Raw genomic sequence first — 21,841 nt, 5'->3', positions numbered from 1 at the left:
TTGATGCTCCTTTGATAATGTTGCTCCATTAGCAGGCCTTCATTGGGATCCATAGGGTCCCACCATTTGTAATATCCAGAAACAGCTGGCCTGACAGAAGTGGCCTATTAAAAGTTAACTAAGGTGCCAATTGGGGAGGACACCCTGCAGGGTTGGGGCCCTGTCCTCCAGGGCGAAGGAATACAGTGAATCAATGGCCTGTATTTAGTGTTGTGTCCCCAGTAGCTGAAATATATGGGTCTGGAACCAAGAGGCAGAAGCAGGAGGGGCCCTTCACTCACTCCCAGTGACCCAACCACAGAATTTGTTTTTGTCAGCAATTCTGAGGTGGGAGGGAGAAACCTTTCTACCAAGGGACATAGTCAGGGTTCCACCAAGGTTATGGCTAAGAGCTTAAGGTTAAGGTGAGACAAAGCATGACCAGCGATTGAGCTCACACAATCACAACACCCCAGATGAGGCCAGAATAGCTGGATAATGGCTTAGAATCATCCATCCCCCACTTCACACTTAACTCTGCTCAACTCCTCAGCATCCCTCACAGGTACTTAAACGTAGCCCTGATACTCTTACTTTATTGAAGCTCAAAATTGAAGTTAAATTCGGTTATAGAAAAAGAAAAAAAGAAAGGGAGGAATGAAGGGAAGGTAAGAAGGAAGAAGGGAGGGAGGGAGAAAGGGAGGAAGACCAGCTGCAATTCTTTCTCCCCTGATTGGGACTGAGATTTCAATCTATAATATGATAAAACTAAACATGAAAACTTTCCTAATTTTATGAAGAAATATCTATAAAGAGTCTTGATATTTACTTTTAAATACTGTTTTTCAGGAGGAACTCATAATCTAAGTAAATCAACTTTAAGGTCATGACAATTTTTGCTTATAATATCAGAATATCATTACTAACTATAAAGACATAAATAACTGTATCATCCCCAAATCTCTAAATTTAACCATCATAAGATTATGTAAGAGAGATGTAAAAACTTCTCCAGATCATGAACTCATTCAAAATCACCTAACATAAGTTTGCACAGTCTTATACACACCATATTGTAACTGCGAGATCTCTCTGACCCATGCTGTGTGATACACCACCTCGAATTCCACCAGAACATAGGAAATTTTGTTATACTGACGAATGACAGCTTTGCCTTCCACACTTGACAAAATTTCTGAGTTTTTCTGGTTTTTTTTTCAGGAAAAAAGAAAGATTTATTTTTAAAAGACTGTTGTTTGTTTTCATGTCAAAATCAGAAAGCTGTTTATATTTAAAATGACATTAAATAACCATTTAGATTTTGCCTCATAGTAAAACAGAAATGAGGGAGCTATACAAGCTAGAGAGGGTCACAGGGAAACATTATCAGAAGAAAGGGAAGATTGGTAAAGGAAACAAAAGGTTGAAAAAGAAAGGTCTCTAGCCTTGCTGCCAGCCCCAGGCATTGAGAGTCGCTGCTGCCAGCTCTCTGTTCTGTCTCTACTTTTCTGAACGGGATACAGTGGACTGATTTTCCATGAACTGTGGACTATCAGGGCAAAATCCTAAATTCCAGCACCAAAAAAGAAAAAAAAAGTAACCCTATATTAAATTTCTTTATGTAGAAATCAAATCTTTTATATTGTGATTCACATATGTCAAAAACAGGGCACTCCCTGCTCTGCCACTATAGAGTCCATCAGCAATTGAATCCCCATCCTGGCTTTTGCCTAAGGTCAGTGTTTTAACTTTTTTCTTAATATCGAGAATAGTAAAATGATAGGAGCCAAACAGAAACTATAAAAACTTAATATTTAATGCATAAGTAAAAATGTCACTTGCAAGACTGTTGTTTGGTAGTGTTTTGTTTTGTTTTGTTTTGTTTCCTGTATTTAGGCTTAAGACACACCACAAGCAAACCATCTCTACTTTGGCACTCTGTCTTAAAAAAAAAAAAAAAAAAAAAAAAAAGCAAAGTCAAAACAAAACAAAACAAAAAAACCCAAAGAGAAGACAAACTGGCAATTTCAGAATGCAAACAGGGTCTAAGAGTATCCTGGTGTTTTTCAGAAATCTAATCCTCTTAAGGACACAGAGGATAAACGTACTTTATTATTACCTGCTCTAGGTCTCAGTTCTTCATACAGGAATAGACTCTCTGAGGGTATCTTCACCTTCAATAATATATATCAGTGACCTATCTGTCTACATAGAGGTAAGCTTTAGCACTTGGCCTATACTTTATTGTTTTCAAAACGATTATTTTTAAAGAGCTTTTACAAAGTGTCCTCTATTATTAAAAGTCATGAAGTTATAAGATTCACCCCCTTAGAAATAACTGTAATTAAACAGGCTTATCTACCAAACATGAAAGAATTGGCTTAGTGTCTCTCAAGCATATTTATAAAGTGATGTTTCTTCACCTAGTAAAATGAGCTCTAACTACTTTCTTGTACACGAATATTAAAAATATACTTATTTTTTAAAAATATATTTCTTATATTAAAAACCAGTATAATCCATAAATTGGAAATGTAACCATTGGCTTACAAAGAAATAGTTGATGGGCTCACTTATCCGGCGATAGAGCTGCCTCACCCAAAGTATTTTTCCTGCTACTGGGGGCATGTTGCGAGCCAGAGGGGGATCATCTTTTTGAGAATGATAAAGCTGCAATTAAAGATCTGGTATTAATGTTTGAAATTTAATACAATGGAAAAGACAAAAATATAAAGCTGTATCTGTACTGATGTTTCACCTTTATTCCTATGTCTTATACCAGGGAGGTAAACAGTAAATACATAAAATACACTTCAGAGGTTCAGAAACTATGATGTTTACAATATATGACACTTAATCGTCTCTTAACCCTTATTTCCTATTACATGTATATTTTTCTGCCTTTTATTCCAAATTTTAAGGAGGTATTCAAAAGAGGAAGCACATTGCTACATTATATTTGTTATAATAGTCTATACACAAAAGTATTAACTTAAATGCATAAATGCTGTTGCACAAAGAGTTCTTAAGAGCACAGGGTTATAAATCAGGCTGTTCAGTGACACACACTGTCAGCACCTTCCCATATAGAGAGGGGAGCATCAGAGGGACTTAGCAGTGAAGGGATTGCTCCTGAAAAGCTTGACACAGGATATTGATGAAAATGCTCTCAGAATACATTTCTTTTTGTACTAAAGTACCATTCTATTCATAAACGTGATGCTTGCCTTCTTAATAGCTTCAAGTTCAGCCACATAACAATGAAGAATACGTTCAATTGTGTGATTTATTTCCGATTGAAGACAGGGAATGTTCAACTTTTGGAATCTGAAAGTAATTGAAGGTGAATAAAAAGTAAATGAAAAACATACTTAAGAATTGCTGCAATCCTAAAAATCCACTCATTTACTCATATAACAAATATTCATATCAGACTTCATACAATTCCTAGGACAGGTGCGGTTCTAGCCTTCTTGGAGCCTACAGTTACCTTACGGTAAAGGGAGATATTGGTCAAGAGTTACATAAATAATTATTTAAATTACAGGGGTACCAGAAATACATATAATGGGTAACCCAGCCAAATGTGGGGAGTCGAGAAAGACTTCCCTGAGAAAGTGACATTTAAACTGAGATTGAAAAGATGAATTAGGGAGCTCACTTAGCAAAGATGGAGGGGAGCACACTGACTACCCCTCTGCCAATATTAATGCTCCTATGGTTCCAAATAGCCATAATAATAATAATTCTGTCAGCCAAATATCACTTTCACTGAGAGACTAAGTGCTACACCGTAAGTACTAGAACCAGAAAGTTCTAATAATAAAGTGAAGTAACACCAGTATACTATAGGGTTAAAAAAAAAAAAAAGGCAGAGGTAGAAAAAGAAATCACCAAGAAAACAGTACCTGCCATCTGTCTGTACAGTATTGTCACTCATCAAAATCATTTTGTCTGTTTTGACTCTTACGATGGTTTTATAAGGTAAGGTCTCATTGGTATTATCCATCATTAGAGAGACATGGAACCATAGCAAACGTGGGTCCATGGCCAGATCTACTCCCTCTCAGGAGAGAGTTCCCAAAAGGTCCCTAACATGAGTCATGAGCCCTCCCTGAATTTATCCCCCAAATCTAGTTTTCCTTCCCTTTAGGGGAGTACGGTTGTGAGGAATAGAGGGAAAGGAAGCTGCAGGAGCTCTCAGGAGAAAAAATGGAAAGTTTGGAGATCTGCTACTCTTAGATAATTTCACTTTTAGAAATCCCTGTAGTATGCAGAATTAAATGTTATTTGCTCCTGCTCCAATAACAGCTATGAAATTAACTTCAACCATATTACACAGCTAGGGTGAAAACATGTAAAGTACTTTGTTGTCTTATTGAAAGACTTTCTGGATCGAGATGTCAGAAACATGGCAGAGTAAGAGACGTCTCCGGACCTCTCCCCTTGAAATAACAATGAGCTGAACATCTAAAACTCAAAAAAACAAAAACAAAAAAAACAAAACACCCAGACTGCACACCAGCACGTCTGAGCATGGGACCTGTGCATACAAGGTACCACAGGTCAGAACCCCAGGAGTCCGGCGGTAGCCTGGGAGAAACAGAAAAGCTGCTTCTCACAGCCGGAGCTCCTGCAGTAGGAGGGGGAGGAGAGAAGGTGCAGCAGGTTCTCTGAATAGCCTGCCTGGAAGAGCTGTGAGGTCCATGTAGCAGCAGTGCCTGGGGATCACAGCAGAAAGCAAAGAAGTGGGGACGGCAGAGAAGCAGCGATGGCAGAAAAACAACAGTTAATTATTCCCAGCCACAGATGCAAAATCGTGAGGCTGAGCCACAGCCTCTATCCCCCAACCCAGAGGGGCCCTCCCTGCATAACTCTGAGACCGAACACCACAAAGCCCCAGGGGAATCTAAGCAAACACTACAGAAACTTTTGCTAACACTGACAGGAACTGAGACAAAGGGTAGCAAGTGCAATTGAATATCTATTAGAAAAAAAAAAAAAAAGGCATTATTAAAACTTCATATAAATCAGGGATCCAAGAGGCTTAGACTCCACCTATAAGAAACCAAAAGAAACACACCTTCTTTGCAACAGACTAAAGAGAGATCTTTATATAATAAATCTTCTTTCTGGAAATAAAGCAGAATATATTTCCATTAATACCCAGGCCAAGAAATAGTCCATTAAACACTATGACTAACCAAGATGACAAAGCAGCTCACAAAGAAAAAGAAAAATCTCCAGAAAAGACATAGAAATAGACTTAAATGACAGAGAATTCAGGATGGTACTTCTGAAAAATCTCAATGATCCAAAGTAATTCACATCAACAATTTCAGGAATTGAAAAAAACAACTAGATGAACAGAATGAGTTCTTTAGCAAGGAGATTGAAACCCTCGAAAAGAACTAAATAGAACTTCTGGAGATGAAGAACAAACTAAAAGAGCTGAAAAATGAAATAGCAAGCTTGGGAAATAAAGTCGACAAAATGGAGGAAAGGATCAGTGACATCAAAGACAGAAATCAAGACAGAAATCAGAAGGAAGAAGAGAGAAGCTGAAGAATAAAAAATAATGAAAGAGAAATATGAGAAGCAGCTGATACCATCAGGAGAGGAGACATAAGAAGAATGGGTATTCTCGAAGGGGAGGGAAAGGAGCAGAGATTAGAAAGCATTTTCAGACAAATAGCTGACGAGAATTTCCTGAATCAAAGGAATGAACTGGAGCTTAGAATTCAAGAAGTAAACAGAACACTCAATTATCTCAATCCAAGAAATGCCTTATCCAAGACACCTTGTATTAAAATTCTCAAAAAATAATGACAGAGAATTCTCAAGGCAGCAAGGGAAACGAAGGAAAACCCATTAGATTATCATCGGACTTCTCAGCACAAACCTTACAAGCCAGAAAGGAGTAGAATCAAATTTTCAAACTATTAAATGAAAGGAACTACCAGCCAAGAATAATGTACCCAGCAAAGCTCTCCTTTAGATATGAAGGAGACATAAAGATCTTTCCGGACATATAAAAATTGAGGAAATTTTCCACTACAAGGCCTGCATTATAGGAAATACTGAAAGGGGTCAGCTCAGCTAAAACAAAATGACAATACACACACACACACACACACACACACACACACACTAGGAGTAAGGCGAACAACAAGCAGATAGAAGCAGAGGAGTGCAACCTTTCTTAAGAACAGGGTATTATAAGTTTAAACAATAAGAGTTTTGCTATAGCAAGATAGTAATGAACGTTCAGCATATATAGGGAGAAATTGAGACAACAATGACTGAAAAGGGTAGGAATAAAAAAGATCCAAGTTCGCAAAGGGGAATGGAGATAAGGTACATGGAAGGAAAATGGACTACTATATATATATACATAACTATCTTGACATATTTGTAATGATAACCACACGCCAAAGATTAAGAATTGAAGTATATAACATACAACAAGAACCAGAGGCACAAACCACAAAATCAACCAATATAAAATAATAATAATAACAATAAAAGTAAAAACAGAAACACAAGGATAAGAAAGCAATGGAAACACTGAGCTACCAGAAAGCAAAACATAAAATGATTATAGTAAAACCTCATATTTCAATGCTCGCTCTAAATGTAAATGGACTGAACTAACCAATAAAAAGGCACAGAGTTGCAGAATGGATCATAAAGCAAAACCCAACCATATGCAGCCTCCAGGAGACACATCTCAGTTCCAAAGAAAACATAGACTCAAAATGAAAGGTGGAAAATCATATTTCAAGTAAATGGCATTCTGAGAAAAGCAAGAGTAGTGGTACTAATATTAGACCAAACATACTTTGAAATAAAAAAGGCAAAGAAAGACACTGAGGAACACTTCATAATGATAAAGGGAATCACAGACCAAGAAGACATAACACTTATTAATATCTATGCTCCCATTCAAGAAGCTCCAATATATATATAATAATTGCAAACGAAATTGAAAGGAGAAACAGACCAAAAGACTATTGTAGTAGGGAACCTAAATAAATACCCCACTGTTGGATACGGACAGATCATCCAACAGAAAATCAATGAGAAAATAACATCCTTATGTGACAAAGTAGACTGGATATAATTGACAAAGCCTTTCATCCCCAAACAGCTGCTTATACATTTTTCAATAGTGCACTTGGAACATACTGGGACACAGAAAGAGCTTCAACAAATAGAAGAGGGTTGAAATTATACCAACCATATTCTCTGATCATAATGCTTTGAAACTAGAGATCAGCTGCAAAAAGAAAGCAGGAAGAACCACAAAAACATGGAGATTAAACAACACACTACTAAAGAATAACTGAGTCAGAGAAGAAATAAAAAGAGATCAAGAAATACATAGAAACAATGATGATAGTACAACATATCAAAACTTTGGGGACACAGGAAAAGCAGTCATAAGACAAAAGTTCATATCATTACAGGCCTATCTCAAAAAACAAGAACAAGTCCAAATAAACAACCTAACGCTTCATCTTAAAAACTAGAAAAGGAAGAACAAACTAAGCCTAAAGCCAGCAGTAGGAAAGAAATAATCAAAATTAGAACAGAATTTTAAACGAAATTGAAAACAAAACAAAAAAAAACTTAAAAAAAAAAGAAATGCAATGAAGAGGTAATTCTTCGAAAAGGTTAATAAAATTGACAAATCCCTGGCTAGACTCAATAAAGAAAAAAGAGAAAGGCCACAAATAAACAAAATCAGGGAGGAAAGAGGAGAAATTATGACAGTCGCCACAGAAGTACAAAGGGTCATACAAGAATACCATGAAAAAGTATATAACACAAAATTTAATAACTTAGAAGAAATAGATTAGTACTTAGAAAAATACAACCTTCCTAGACTGAATCAAGAAAAACTAAAAAATCTAAATAGACCAATTAGCAGGATGGAAATTGAAACAATCATCAAAAACCTACCAAAAAGTAAAAGTCCAGGACCAGGTGGCTTCACCAGTGAATTCTACCAAACATTCAAAGAAGATTGAATACCCATTCTCCTCAAACTCTTCCAAAAAATCAAAGAGGAGGCAATACTTCCTGGCTCATTTTATGAAGCCAATATCACCCTAATACCAAAACCTTAAAAAGATAACACACAAAAAAAGGAAATTGCAGACCAATATCTCTCATGAACACAGATGCAAAAATCCTAAATAAGACACTGGAGAACTGAATACAGTAACATATTAAAAAGGTTTTACACCACGATCAAGTAGTCTTCATCCCAGGGGCACAGGTAGGTTCAACATACGCAAATTGATTGATGTGATACATCACATAAACAAATTAAAATATAAGAATCATATGATCATATCAATAGATACAGAAAAAGCCTTCGACAAGATACAACATCCATTTATGATCAAAACACTTAACAAAATTGGTATAGAAGGAAAGTACCTTAACATAATAAAGGCAATATAAGACAAAACCTCAGCCAACATTATACTTAATGGTGAAAAACTAAAAACCCTCCCTCTAAGATCAGGAACAAGGCAAGGCTGTCCACTATTGCCACTCTTATTTAGTATAACACTGGAGGTCCTGGCAAGTGCAATCAGCAAGAGACAGATTTAAAAGGCATCCAAGAAGGAAACAAAGAAGTCAAACTGTCACTATTTGTAGATGACATGATTCCCTACATAGAAAACCTTAAAGACTCCACAAGAACACTTCTAGAAACAATAAGCAAATACAGTAAAGTTTTTGGATACAAAATCAATGTTCAAAAATCCATAGCTTTCCTATACTCTAAAAATGAAGCATCAGAAAAAGTGGAAAAAATAATTCCTCTTGCAATTGCAACATAAAGAAGAAAATATCTAGGAATAAATCTAATGAAACACATGAAGGACCAAAAAAGAAAAACTAAAAGACCCTATTAGAAGAAATCAAAGAAGATACAAAGAAATGGAAAGATATTCCATGTTCTTGGATTGGAAGAATCAACATAGTTAAAATGACCATAATACCTAAAGCATTATACAGATTTAATGCAATCCCCATCAAAATCCCATCGTCATTGGAGGAGAAAAAAAATGGCATACATGACAGAGGCTCTGTTCATCCCTCTGGCGACCGAATCAAAGTTGTGACAGAAACAAGGAACAGCAGCAAAGAAAAATCGCCTGGGATCTAGATGAACAAGCCATACAACTAGGGAGAAGTCCAAGAAAGCACTCTACAATGGCAGAAGGTAGGATGGGGCAACGACGCAAGGTGACCCGGTTCCAAGCAGCTGAGTGAGATGGAGGCTGCAGCAGCGGCAGAAGCCTCTTAAAGGGGCCACATTTGCGAGTGGATTTTCGCGGTGACAGATCTGTTCACTAGGAGCACTAGTGCCCGATACGCTGCGCGCATAGGGCACAAGAGACTTATAGGGAGATATTGTCAGAGTGAGGGTCAAGGTGAGACCCGCTTGGTACAGAAGTGCCAGAGGTATCCATTGTTCCCTGTTGAGCCCTCACCCCTCGTAGTGCGCTGGACACAGTGCTGCCATTGCACAGATGTCATTAAACTAGATAACAGAGGCCCATTCACCCAGAGGATTCCCTGAAACCCCGCCTCCCCCAACCCGGGCCCCACCCAAGCCACATCCAGGTGTGTCCCCAGTGAGTCAGGTGCTCCTTGCTGAGCAGCACCTAGACTCACACTGGAGGCAGCTGGCCTCGTTTCTGGTGTGGCCTTTTGAGGTAAAAGCTGTCAATTATGTGGTGACATTAAAGAATTAACAATAAATTAATTTTTAAAAAGTAACTAAAAAAAGGTTAGAGTAGGTCCAATTTATATTATGTAAACTACCTTATTTCAAATAAGTGTAAAAGTTAAAAAAAGAAAGACTTTGTTACCAAAAATAATACAATAAAAATATATACATTTCAAAATTTTACCAGTCTATTTAATGGTAATTGAAAGATTAATTTTTATGAGTTGTAAAGTTTACCTAGGAGAGATTTCTAACATCTTATTTGAAACTGTATTTTTAGATATAAAGTTATCCCAGCTTGAAAGTATACTACTGCCTAATGAATCATAAATACCTTTGAAGCAACTGAAGAGCCTGCTGAGAAGATAAGATTTTTCCAAAAGTACTGTTCATAAATGCCTGTATTTGTATCTAAAATAAAATGTTAATATTTAAATAATATTTTGTATTAAGAAAGAGATTGGCTTTGTTTAACAACATTTAACAATTTTCCTACAGAATCAAAACAGGCTTCAACACACCTACCATCTAAGCATCTAGAACTGAACTGTCCAGGACAGTGGCCACTGGCTACATGTAGCTACTGAGCATTTAAAATGCCAACTACTATGTTGCAAGTATAAAATACACACTAGATTTCAAAGATGTAGAACCAAAAAAAGGAATGTAAAATACCTCAATGATTCTCATACTGATGACATGTCAAAATGATAATATTTTGAATATGTTAGGATAAATTATTTAATAAAATTAATTTCACTTGCTTCTTTTAACGATCATTCATATGGCTGCGAGAAAAACTTAAATTGTATATGTGGTTTGCATTCATTGCTCGTTATTTATTGGATATTATTGACCTAGAGAATTTATGAAAGGTGTGAATGTCCCTTACCAAGAATATTGCTTTGGTATATTTAGAATTTCTAAGCATATTGGTAGAGCAATGTAATGACACTATAGACACCGAGGATCAACAGGTGTCATTTTCCACACCACTGCTCTTGGAAAACTTTTTGCCATGCTAAGGAGGAACAATAAGAAGAAAATATACTTCTGAGACACCCACCATTTCAAGCAGTGAACTCTAAACTCCTGGTACCCAACCAATGAGATAGAAGTACTCTTTGTAAATTACTTTCACTTACAGATTACATTGTTATGGTCTATTAATCTATACCACATCCAATATCCTAGCACTGGGAAAGCAAAAAAAGTTACAACGCTGACACTTCTTTTAAAATATTGAAAAGTTTATATGGTCTTTAAATATACCGAAAGCTAAAATTTATATCTAAGACCACAATAAAGCCTTTACAGTATATAATCTTTATTAAGCAATCATAAAAATCACCTGAGGAAGATTTGACTTTGGGTGGGAAACACACAATGAAATATACAGAAGATGTATTATAAGACTGCACACTTGAAACCTACATGTTATTAACCAATGTCATCCCAATAAATTTAACTTTAAAATATTTTAAGCAATAAATTTTTTTAAAAAATCCACAAATTCTCATTGCCATAAAGACATAATTTGCAAATCCTTTTAGAAGCAAACTTTATCTTTCACAGTCAAACACTAAAAGCAATAACTAAAACATATCTTAATATCAGAGTCTAATGTTCAAAAACTGAAAGGAAATCTATGCCAAAAAGAAAAAGTATTGTTATTAGAATTTTATGATCTTTCTTATTCATATTGTCCAGATTATATATACAGTTTTTAAAGAATCTTGAAAGAATGAATGAGAAAATATATATATATTTTTTTCCTCACCTTCATAGAAAAAATTACAGACTCAGAAAGTAGACAGAGTATATTCTTGTCCCTCCCTGTGTCCCCAGGATCTAGTACAGCAAAGAGGAGGTCTTTTCACGGGGCTATACCTGGGTTTACAGGAGTTTACAGTAAGAGAGTAACTGAAGTTACATAACCCAAAAGGTAAGAGAGAAATATATTACAGTCTCTCCAGACATACTTTTTAACCACCTCTTCATTCCTTTGGTGCCCTTAAGATAGGACAAACAGGACGAGGGCCTCTTCAGAGCTCTACTCTAAGTTGCAGAGAAAATGTGGCCATAAGGGGCAGGGCCAAATGGAGAGTGACCCACCTTCCTAATCTGTCCTCAAACCTTTTCACACTTAAAACAAAGAACAAGGATGACAACTTTTCCCTCAGACTGGAAAAAATGACATGGGTTCCCTGTCACAACAAAAATTGAATACAAACATTAATGTAAATTAAAAATGAACCCTTGCTACAATAGTCTTTAGGCTTCTGGTTATTCACTGACATCTTTTATTGAATATGCTTATTTTTCATTTTTTTAAAAGGTGAAAAATATTTTGTGAACTAGTTAAAAATTATTCACACTAGCAAATATTTTTGATCAATTTGCCAGAATAACATAATAAATAGTAAATATGTAAATTCCAGTGTTATTTATTACATTTCAGCTTTACTAAGGTAAAAGTATGTATAATTACTTACCTCTAAAGCACTGATTTTTGACATGAACTCTAAGAAATCTGTGTCAAATTCTGTCCTTCTTGGATCCAGAATGTCATATTGCTTTTTCTTAACCCCTTGATATATATTTTTGAATTTTATTGCCATTATATCTATTCCCTCTATGGTAGAATTACTCAAGGCTGAATATGTTTGCACAACGGTTATCATTTCTGTAATCTTAAAAAGAGAATTGTTATTTCATTTTAAAAATAAGATATTAGCAACCTTCCCTAGTATAAGCTCTTAATGATCATTGATTAAAACAAACAAACAAACAAAAAACAATAAACAGACTCTAGAATCATTTAGCTAAAACCAATCAGAGGAGATAAAATAGAAGACAAATTTCTGTCTCTAATCAGTACTCCTCTTAAACTATTTAAGTCAGATGGTGTTCTAGCATATCTAGAGAGAATTTACAACCTCTCTCAGATTTCATCGCTTTCTCTTTCAAGAGGAGAGGGGAAAAAAGAATTTGAGGAAAAGTCCTTGCACATGTCTAAATAGCTTCATCCTTTTATTCTTGAGAATTTTCTGAATACCATTTCACTGGGTCACTGAATTCGAAAGCTTTACCATTTTTCTTGGCTCTCCCTTCACTATAGTTCTGATATGTAACACCAGCAGAAAACTACATATTTTCTCTTTCCCCTGAACTCAAGTAAACGTAAGCCCCAAGAAGAATGACTACAGTCAATTCTGACCCTTAAAGAGTTCTGGGAAATCCTCAAAATAGATTTTATTGCAGAAATGGCTGCCTCCATCTCAACGTACCACTCGTTTCACCAAAAAAAAAAAAAACCCTTTCATGTTCCCAGGCTACTCGGTTCCTTAATTTTCATCAGTAATACCCCATTTTTATTCCTGCTTTGGAGAACAATGCATAGAGTGCTCCAGGGTAGGCACAACTGTTCAATGGTCAAACAGAAAATAAACCTGTTTTCAGGGGAGTTCCGCAAATACTACACACCATGAAGACAACACTACTGGTCTTGATTACATTTCAGCTCTACTAAAGCCTAAGTGCATATAAATTACTGGTCTTTCTACAGAACCAGCAGAATTCACATTAAGTCCCTGTGCATGTCAACCCAGAATGACCATTTTCTGAGCAACCATCACTCTTATGCCACTATTTCCAAACACTTCTAAAAACCATGTCATCCTAGAAGCCAGTCAAAACCTTGAGGAAATATAGACCACCTGGAATTTATAGCATGCTGTATATGCTCTATGTAACATGAGAAATAGCTGGGCCTCCTACTACTACATACACTGCATTCACCTTAAAAACAAAAATGAACTTTAAAAAAATGAACCAAAGAAGCAAACTTGCTCTGTTATCCTAGCCTGCTAAGACTCTGCCCTTTATCCCTTACCCTACCACCTGCCCCAACAGCCAGAGACTGAGACAAAATTCTTGACACTAACATGTCCTCTATTTTGTCCATGGGTTGATGAAGGGTCATTAAGAAGCAAAGAAAGCAGTTGACCCCAAATTTAGCCAGTGCATCTCCCACTCCCATACCACATAGCAGCATTATAAAAGTCAATCATGGTAATCAACCATGGTCATGCTCCTGCTTATTTGTCCTGGCCTTGGCTTTTTCACCAGCTCTCTCTTTAGCAACTTTTAACCCCCTAGTATGGACAACCAATTTATAATCCCTTTTATGCTCACTGACCTTGTCACCCTTTCCAGTTCTCAACTCATTATGATTCCCTAATTTCCATGTCACCATGAGTAAAGACCCTATCCCACCTACTAGCTCTAGTTCTTTAAATATCCCCTCAACTTTGCACCCCTTCTCTTCTCTCCACTAACATTCATGGTGAAAAGAAAACAGAACTAAACTCTGGGAAACACTCGTATTCACCAAAATTTCCATGGAAGGAAGAGGAAGAAATAACAAAAAAAAATGTGTACATACTTAATTTTGGCTCTTTAGCACAGACTAACACTCAATGCACCTCAAGTCTCCACCCACCATAGAAGAGTGCATTTTGGTCACCCTAAGCTGACACACTAGAACCTCTTTCACTTATTCATCAAAGATCCCCAACATCTCCACCTAAATCTGAGGTTTCGGCTCTCCAACCTCAATCTCAGTCATCTGTCCTTTGACTTTGCTTCTTGGTCATCCTGACATCTGAATCTTACCTTGCCCAAATAGGCTTTGACTTAGTTTGTCCTTCTGACTCCCCTCTTCACCATTTAAGAGCTCACAGGGGTACCCTCACACTGACCCCTACTGTGCTCCACTCATCAGGAAAAGTCCATTCAGGTGTCTTAGTAACCATTTCTAGGGTATTACACACAATCATGGCCACACTTCGGGGTAAGTTTTACAGCCCATTCTTTAAGAGCCCAGACACTAATATTTATCAATCACATCTGGGAGAGATGCCAGTCAGCCAAGGGATTCTTACTGCAGGAGAGCTGGGATATATACACAATTAGAGTGGACTTCCATATAGCCTCAATGGGATATTGCATTAACTCTGGTCGCTGAGCCCTTGTGTCATGAGGTTCTTAAGACTAAAGGTAGGGCCTCTCCAGAGGTTTGGTAGGAGGAGTAGCTAATGCAGTTAGCCATGACTGTGCACTCCTTCTAACATTAGGAATGCTTGGACTGCTGCATCACAAACAGATGCTCGTGGTGCCCTGCATTAGACCTGCCATCAAAGATCTTTACTGCTAGAGGGCTAACCACTAAGGTCCAGCCCTAAAACTCTAGCAAATAAAACTGTACCCAAGTTGGCAAGGGTCCGGCTCCTGGAAAAATTAAGGTAACTAGGACCCACAGCTCCAGGTTTATGCTCTAGTAAATTCATAAATATTCAGCATCTTTGTGGAATGAGTCCTAACCAATAAGACCTATTTATTACTTTGACACAAGCTATAATCCTTCTAATTGGCCCCCACAAAATCCCTATTGTTCACAAAACAGCCCCATACAACATTTTCCTAGATATGGCACCAAAAGTATAAGCAACAAAAGAAAATCTTGATACATCAGACTGCATCAAAATTAAAAACTATCATACTTTCAAGGACACCATTAAGAAAGCAAAAATATAATCCACAGAATGGGAGGAAATATTTGCAAATCACATACGATAGTGGACTTATACCCAGAATATATAAAGAATTTTACAAATCAATAATAAAAATACAAATAACTAAATATAAAATATGCAAAGGACTTAAACAGAAATTTCTCCAAAGAAGAACTACAATGGACAATAAGCCCTTGAATAGATATTCAATGTCATTAGTCATCAGGGAAAAGCAAATCAAAACCACATTGAGATACTACTTCATACCTACTAGGATAACTACATTTGAAAAGACAGATAATAACAAGTGCTGACAAGGATGTGGAAAAATTGGAACCCTCAGAAATTGCTTATGAGCATGTGAAATGATGCAACTGCTTTGAAAAACAGTTGAGCAGTTCTTCAAAAAGTTAAACATGGACTTGTCACATGACCCAGCGATTCCCCTCCTATGCATCTACTCCAGAGTAATGATAATATATGTCCACCCAACAACACAAACACAAATGTTATAGCAGCATTATTCATAATAGCCAAAAAGTGGAAAGAACCCAAATGTCTACAAACTAATGACTAGATAAGTAAAATGTGATATCATACATAAAATATTATTCAATAATAAAAAGGAATGCTACAACATAGATAAACCTTGAATATTATACTACATGAAAGAAGTCAGTCACAAAAGAACACATATTACAGGGTTCCATTTATACGAAATGTCTGGAATAGGTAAATCTATAGAGCAGAAAAATTAGTGGTTGTTTAGGGCTTGGTAGAGGGGGAAATGGGGTGTGAATGCTAATGGGTAGAGGGTTTCTTTTAGTGGGAATGAAAATATTCTAAAATTAGATTATAGTAATGGTTACATAACCCTTTGACTGTATTAGAAAATGTTGACCTGTACACTTTAAATGGGTGAATTGTATGGTATGTGAATTATAGCTTAATAAAGCTATTAAACAAACAAAGAAATAGCCCCATATAAGTATGCATAACAGACCTCACTCAGTAACTTTCCTATCCTGGCTGTGTCGGGGGTTATCAATGAAAAATAAAATGTCATTTAACCTATGTAATGCCCTCAGCAACTTCCAACAAATGATGAACAGGATCCTAAATATTGCCAGAACCTAAGGAGCTGACAGTGGGAGAGTGGGGGTGTGGTCCCTAAATGATATCTTTATAGACTTTCAAAGGCTGACTCCAAGAAGCCTCTGGTATGGGCTGCCCTGTATTCTCTGAAAAAAATATCATACCTCCCCAGTCAGTCTTAATAAATGATTCAAAGTTGCAAAAGTTACTAACCCATGTTTGCCCAGCAAAGTCATCATCCACAAATGTCTGTATACACCTTATATGTTGTCCTAGAAAGAGAAGGTGTCCAAACATCCAGATATGACACAAATACCTGGTTCTGCCAGGTATTTGTAGGTATTTAATCTCACACTTTTTCTCAGCCTAATACAATGATTAAGAGCAGAGGCATTTAAGTTCAAGCTCCACGAGTGGAGGTAGAATTGAGGTCTTCAGAGAAGTCAAAGCTTGCAATAGCTTTTGTCTGACTGGCAGAAGGTAGTCATCAGGAATAAGAAAAATAAGTTATAATAAAATGCAGTGGGTAACATTAAACGAGTCATATCGATAGTGAGATGAGATCTGGAATAATAACTCTTAACAATGATACGTAATGTACAAAATCACCAGAAAGATGTGGTTGAGGGTGGGTCCTGCAATTGCACAATGCTTACCTTCTCCAGCCTTTTGCAGAAAGCTTCAAATTTTCCAAATATATACATTTCTGAAACCTCAAAAGATTTTTCCCCTGAGGATTCTAAAATCTGTTTCCTTGTTTTGTGAAAAGATGCCTGATACTCCTTGAATAGAAAAATGCAATCCTGTGGGGGGAAAAACAATTAAAAGAAGGGGGAAAAAGAGAGGGGAAACATTTGTTAAGGAGTCAAAAACTCAAAAATTCTATCCTCACACAGAGCTGGTCATGTCAGTCCCTCAACAAGGACTGCTACTATTAATATAGAAACTCAAGTTCTCTGTCTACAAGTTGAAAGGCTTGTAAAAATATTTTTTTAATTTACATGATATTTTCATCTTCTCCATTCTATCTTCCCTTAACTTTTATCCATATCAAAGTATGATATACATTATTCTACATTTTCATGACTAATTAAACTCCCAGGAGGCCAGCATCATCTACCAATTCTATCTCTTATCAATTATCTATTTAGCTGGCATTTGTCTTTTAATAAACATATAAAACACTAATACTCTGCAATACTAAATTATCATCCAAGCATCATATCTCCATAAGGAGATTATAAAGTCTTTGATGAGCACATTGCTGAAATTCTAAAACTGACTACAGTCATATCACTGGCTGGTGAACCTATTGGAAATAAAAAATAGGACACATTTACTAAGGTCCAGAAAGAATTCACTAGCCTACTAAGGTAACATTTCCTAAAAAAAAAAAAAAAAAAAAAAAAAAAATTATTTCAATAAACATTAAACTTTTTCAAAGTCACCAATAGATATTCGAATCTTTATCATAATTCCATTTCTCTGGTTCTGAGTTTTCCCTATATAAGAATCTTTGTGATTACAACATAAATGAACCTTGAAAACATTATGCTAAGTGGTTCGGCTTACTTAGATAATCCAGAATAGCTCCCCATCTCAAGGTCAGGTGACTGGCACCTTAATTTCATCTGTAACCTTAATTCCCCCTTGTCACCTAACATAACATATTCATGGTACCAGGGATTAGCATCTGGATATTTTGGGGGAACCATTATTTCTACCTATCACAGCCACTGAATCAAAATATCTAAATGGGACTCGGAAATCTATATTTTTAACAATTTTCCTAGGTAATTCCTATAAACATTCAGATTTGTGAATAACTGATCTCACACCTATTTCTAACTACAACACAACCCTCTTCTATCTCAATCTTTGAAACAGACGATTAGATAAACAAAATGTGGTGTATCCATACAATAAAATGTTAATTACTCAGCCATAAAAAAAAAAAAATGAAATTCTGACACATGCTACAACACGGATGAACCTTGAAAACATTATGCTAGGTGAAATAAACCAGACACAAAAGGACAGACACTATATGACTCCACTTAAATGAAGTACCTAGACTAGGCAAATTCATAGAGATATAAAGTAGAATACAGGTGTTACCAGGAGTGGGTAAAGGAGAGATTGGGCAGTTATTTGTTTAATGAGTACAGAGTTTCAGTTTGGGATGATGAAAAAGTTCTGGAAGTGGATAGCAGTAATGATTGCACAATATTGTGAATGTATTTAATGCCATTGAACCATACACTTAAAAATAGCTAAAATGATAAATTTTATGTTATCATATCTTACCATGATTTAAAATTTTTAATTATTAAAAAAAGGAAACAATAATTTAAAAGTCTTCCCACAAAGAAAACATCAAGCCCGGGTGACTTAATAGATGGGCTCTATCAGACTTTTTTGTACAATATTTTCAGGTTTTTTTGTTTTTATTTTAATTTTGATTGAGGTAACACTGACTTATAATGTCATGTTTCAGGTGTATAATATTATAATTCAACATCTGTACACACTACACCATGCTCACCACCAAAGGTCTAGTTTCCATCCATCCTCATACATTTAACCCCCTTTACCCATTTCAATTACCTCCTAGTTCCTTCCCTTCCGTTAACCACCACTCTGTTATCTGCATCTATGGTTTGTTTTTGTTCAGTTTTGTTTGTTTTGTTGTTGAGGTCTTTTTAATATTCCATATGTGAGTGAAATCATACAATATTTGTCTTTCTCTATCTGACTTATTTCACTTAAATAATACCCTCAAGATTCAACCATGTTGTCGCAAATGGCAAGATTCCACCTTTTTTAATGGCTGAATAGTATTACATTGTATATATGCCAGATCTTCTTTAACCATTCATCCATTGATGAACTCTGAGGCTATTTCAATATCTTGACTATAGTAAATAATGTTGCTATGTACACTGGAGTACTATATCTTTTCGAATCAGTCTTTTCGTATTCTTCAAATAAATATCCAGAGGTGGAATAGCTGAATCATATGGTAGTACAATTCTTAAAATTTTAAGTAACCTCTATACTGTTTTCCATAGTGGCTGTACCAATTTATAATTCTACCAACAGTGTATGAGTGTTCCCTTTCCTCTGCATTTTCTCCAACACTTGTTATTTCTTGCCTTTTTTATAATAGCCATCCTAACAGGTGTAAGGTGATAGATATCTCATTGTGATTTGAGAAGTGACATCAGCATCATGGCAGTGTGAGAAGACCCCAAGTCTCGCTCCTTTAAGTTACAACAAGTTGGAAACCTATAATTCAATAAGGATTCTCTTTTCAACACAAACATGCCTGAGAGATCCATGCACTGAGACAGCTAAAGGTGGGCATATGGGAACCCGGAATGAGAAGAAGGATAGAAGGAAGGACAGAGGCAGAATTCCATTGCTTTCCAAAGCCTGAGCCCACATGAAAGCAGGGTAGAGGTTCAGCCCCCACTGGGCAGACCAAAGGGGCAGAGGCAGCAATCTAGCCTGAGTGGTAGATAAATACTGAAGCTGAGACCAGGGTCTAGGGTAGAGAAGCAAGTAAAAAAGGTGGCAATGGTCAACAAGACACCATCACCACTGTGGGAAACTGCATCCCGCCCCCACCCTCCTGTGGCATGCCCAGAATTGCAACCCTCACTCAGTAGATCCTGAAAGGGAAAAAGCAACATTCCAGCCTAAGTGTTTTGTATCATTGCAGTTAGACCCATGAACCCGCTTACTCCCACCCACCCCTCCCCCATAAATCATGGCAGAGCCTGGTAGAGGCAGCTGAGACACCCCAGAAAGAGTAGGGTAGCTGATGGCACCTGCAAGAAAGCGGTGCCAGGAACACAAAGGCCAGGAGACCCATAGCCTGCCACATCCTACCACAAACATGGTGCCCTAAGGTCTCGGCAACTGGGTCATAAAAGATGACACCCACCTCCTCCAAGAATAGGAGGCACTTTCCACAAACAAGGTGACACTGCCCCCACAGAAATCAGAACATCCCAGCAGTGCAAGTAAAGGAAACAAAAACCTGTGCTATCACACCACCTACTGGAAAACAAAAGAAATACCGCTACTTATCAACTTGCTAAACAGTTAAAAGAGACAGTACTTTAAAAAAATATTTGATTCTCTCAAATGCCGAGGCAGAGAAATAGTACATCAAGTACCATGAATAACAAAGATAACAAAGTAGTTCAGAAATAAAAATTTAAATCTCCAGAAAATAAACTTAAAGACATGGAAGACTGTGGTTTAAATGACAGAGAATTCAAGGTTGTGATTTTTAAAAAAACTCAAAAGACTTACAAGAAAACTCAGAATGGCAATTCAAAAGGCTCAGAAATAAAATCAACGAACAAAAGAATATTTCGCCAAAGAGACTGAAAAAATAAAAAAGAACCAAACAGAAATTCTGAAGCTGAAGAATGAATTAGTGAACTTAAGAAATAGAGCAAGCCAGATGGAGAAAAGAATTAGTGACATTGACAATAGAAATCTAAAAATGACTGAAGTGGAAGAAGAGAGAGAATTGAAGGTAAAAAAAAAATGAAACAACTCTGTGAGAACTATCTGATACCATTAGAAAGAGTAATATAAGAATAATAGGTACACCATAAGGAGAGAGGGAGAAGGGAACAATGAGCCTATTTAAACAAATAATTAATGAGAATTTCCCAAACCTATGGAAAGAGTTGGATGCCCAAATCTGAGAAGCTAACAGAATACCTATTATCTCAATGCAACCTTCTCTAAGGCACATTATACTAAGTTCTCAAAAGTTAATGACAAAGAATTCTCAAGGCATCCAGGGAATATAAAATCACAACCTGTAAAAGAAACTCTATTAGATTATCAACAGATCTTCAGCAGAAATCCTATAAGCTAGGAAAGAGTAATATCAAATATTTAAAATAATGAAAGAGAGAAATCACAAGCCAAGAATAAGATATATTGATTTTGATTTGTATTTCCCTAATAATTAATTAGTGGCATTGAATATCTTTTCAGGTACCTGTTGGCCATATATCTTTTTTGGAAAAAATATCTATTCAGACCCTCTACCCATTTTTAAATTAAGTTGTTTGTTTATTGTTGTTGAGTTGTATGAGTATTTGTATTTTGGATATAAGCCCCTAATCAGACGTATAATTTGCAATATCTTTTCTCATTCAGTAGATTGTCTTTTCATTTTGCTGATGGTTTCCTCTGCTGTGCAGAATCTTTTTAGTCTGATGTAACACATTTGTTTATTTTTGTTTTTGTTCCCTAATGTCAAGGAGCTCAGCACCTATGTTTTTTTCTATATATTTTATGGTTTTGGGTCTTACATTTTGAATTAATTTTCAAGTAAGATGATGTAAGACATTGGTCTCATTTCATTCTTTTGCATGTGGCTGTCCAGTTTTCCCAACACTACTTT

General features: G+C 36.3%; 1 protein-coding gene across 7 annotated transcripts in view; it reads right to left on the bottom strand.

The window, feature by feature from the left end:
- The window catches only part of DNAH8 (dynein axonemal heavy chain 8), a 304,884-nt gene that overhangs the window by 242,168 nt on the left and 40,875 nt on the right, over positions 1–21,841 (bottom strand). For 6 of the 7 annotated variants that reach the window (XM_036217561.1, XM_036217559.1, XM_036217568.1 and 3 more), the window contains 6 exons: positions 17,061–17,207; positions 12,229–12,426; positions 10,068–10,144; positions 3,207–3,306; positions 2,530–2,649; positions 1,049–1,184 (listed from right to left, as the gene is read on the bottom strand). In XM_036217561.1, coding sequence (XP_036073454.1) covers positions 1,049–1,184; positions 2,530–2,649; positions 3,207–3,306; positions 10,068–10,144; positions 12,229–12,426; positions 17,061–17,207 — 778 coding nt within the window. The remainder of the gene's footprint in view (positions 1–1,048; positions 1,185–2,529; positions 2,650–3,206; positions 3,307–10,067; positions 10,145–12,228; positions 12,427–17,060; positions 17,208–21,841) is intronic. The other variant, XM_036217573.1, reaches the window with a different exon arrangement.

This window comes from Rousettus aegyptiacus, unplaced genomic scaffold (assembly GCF_014176215.1).
Source record: "Rousettus aegyptiacus isolate mRouAeg1 unplaced genomic scaffold, mRouAeg1.p scaffold_m13_p_1, whole genome shotgun sequence".
NCBI lineage: Eukaryota > Metazoa > Chordata > Mammalia > Chiroptera > Pteropodidae > Rousettus > Rousettus aegyptiacus.
Note: the sequence above shows the minus strand (reverse complement) of the source record. Positions and strands in the feature narration are given on the sequence as shown.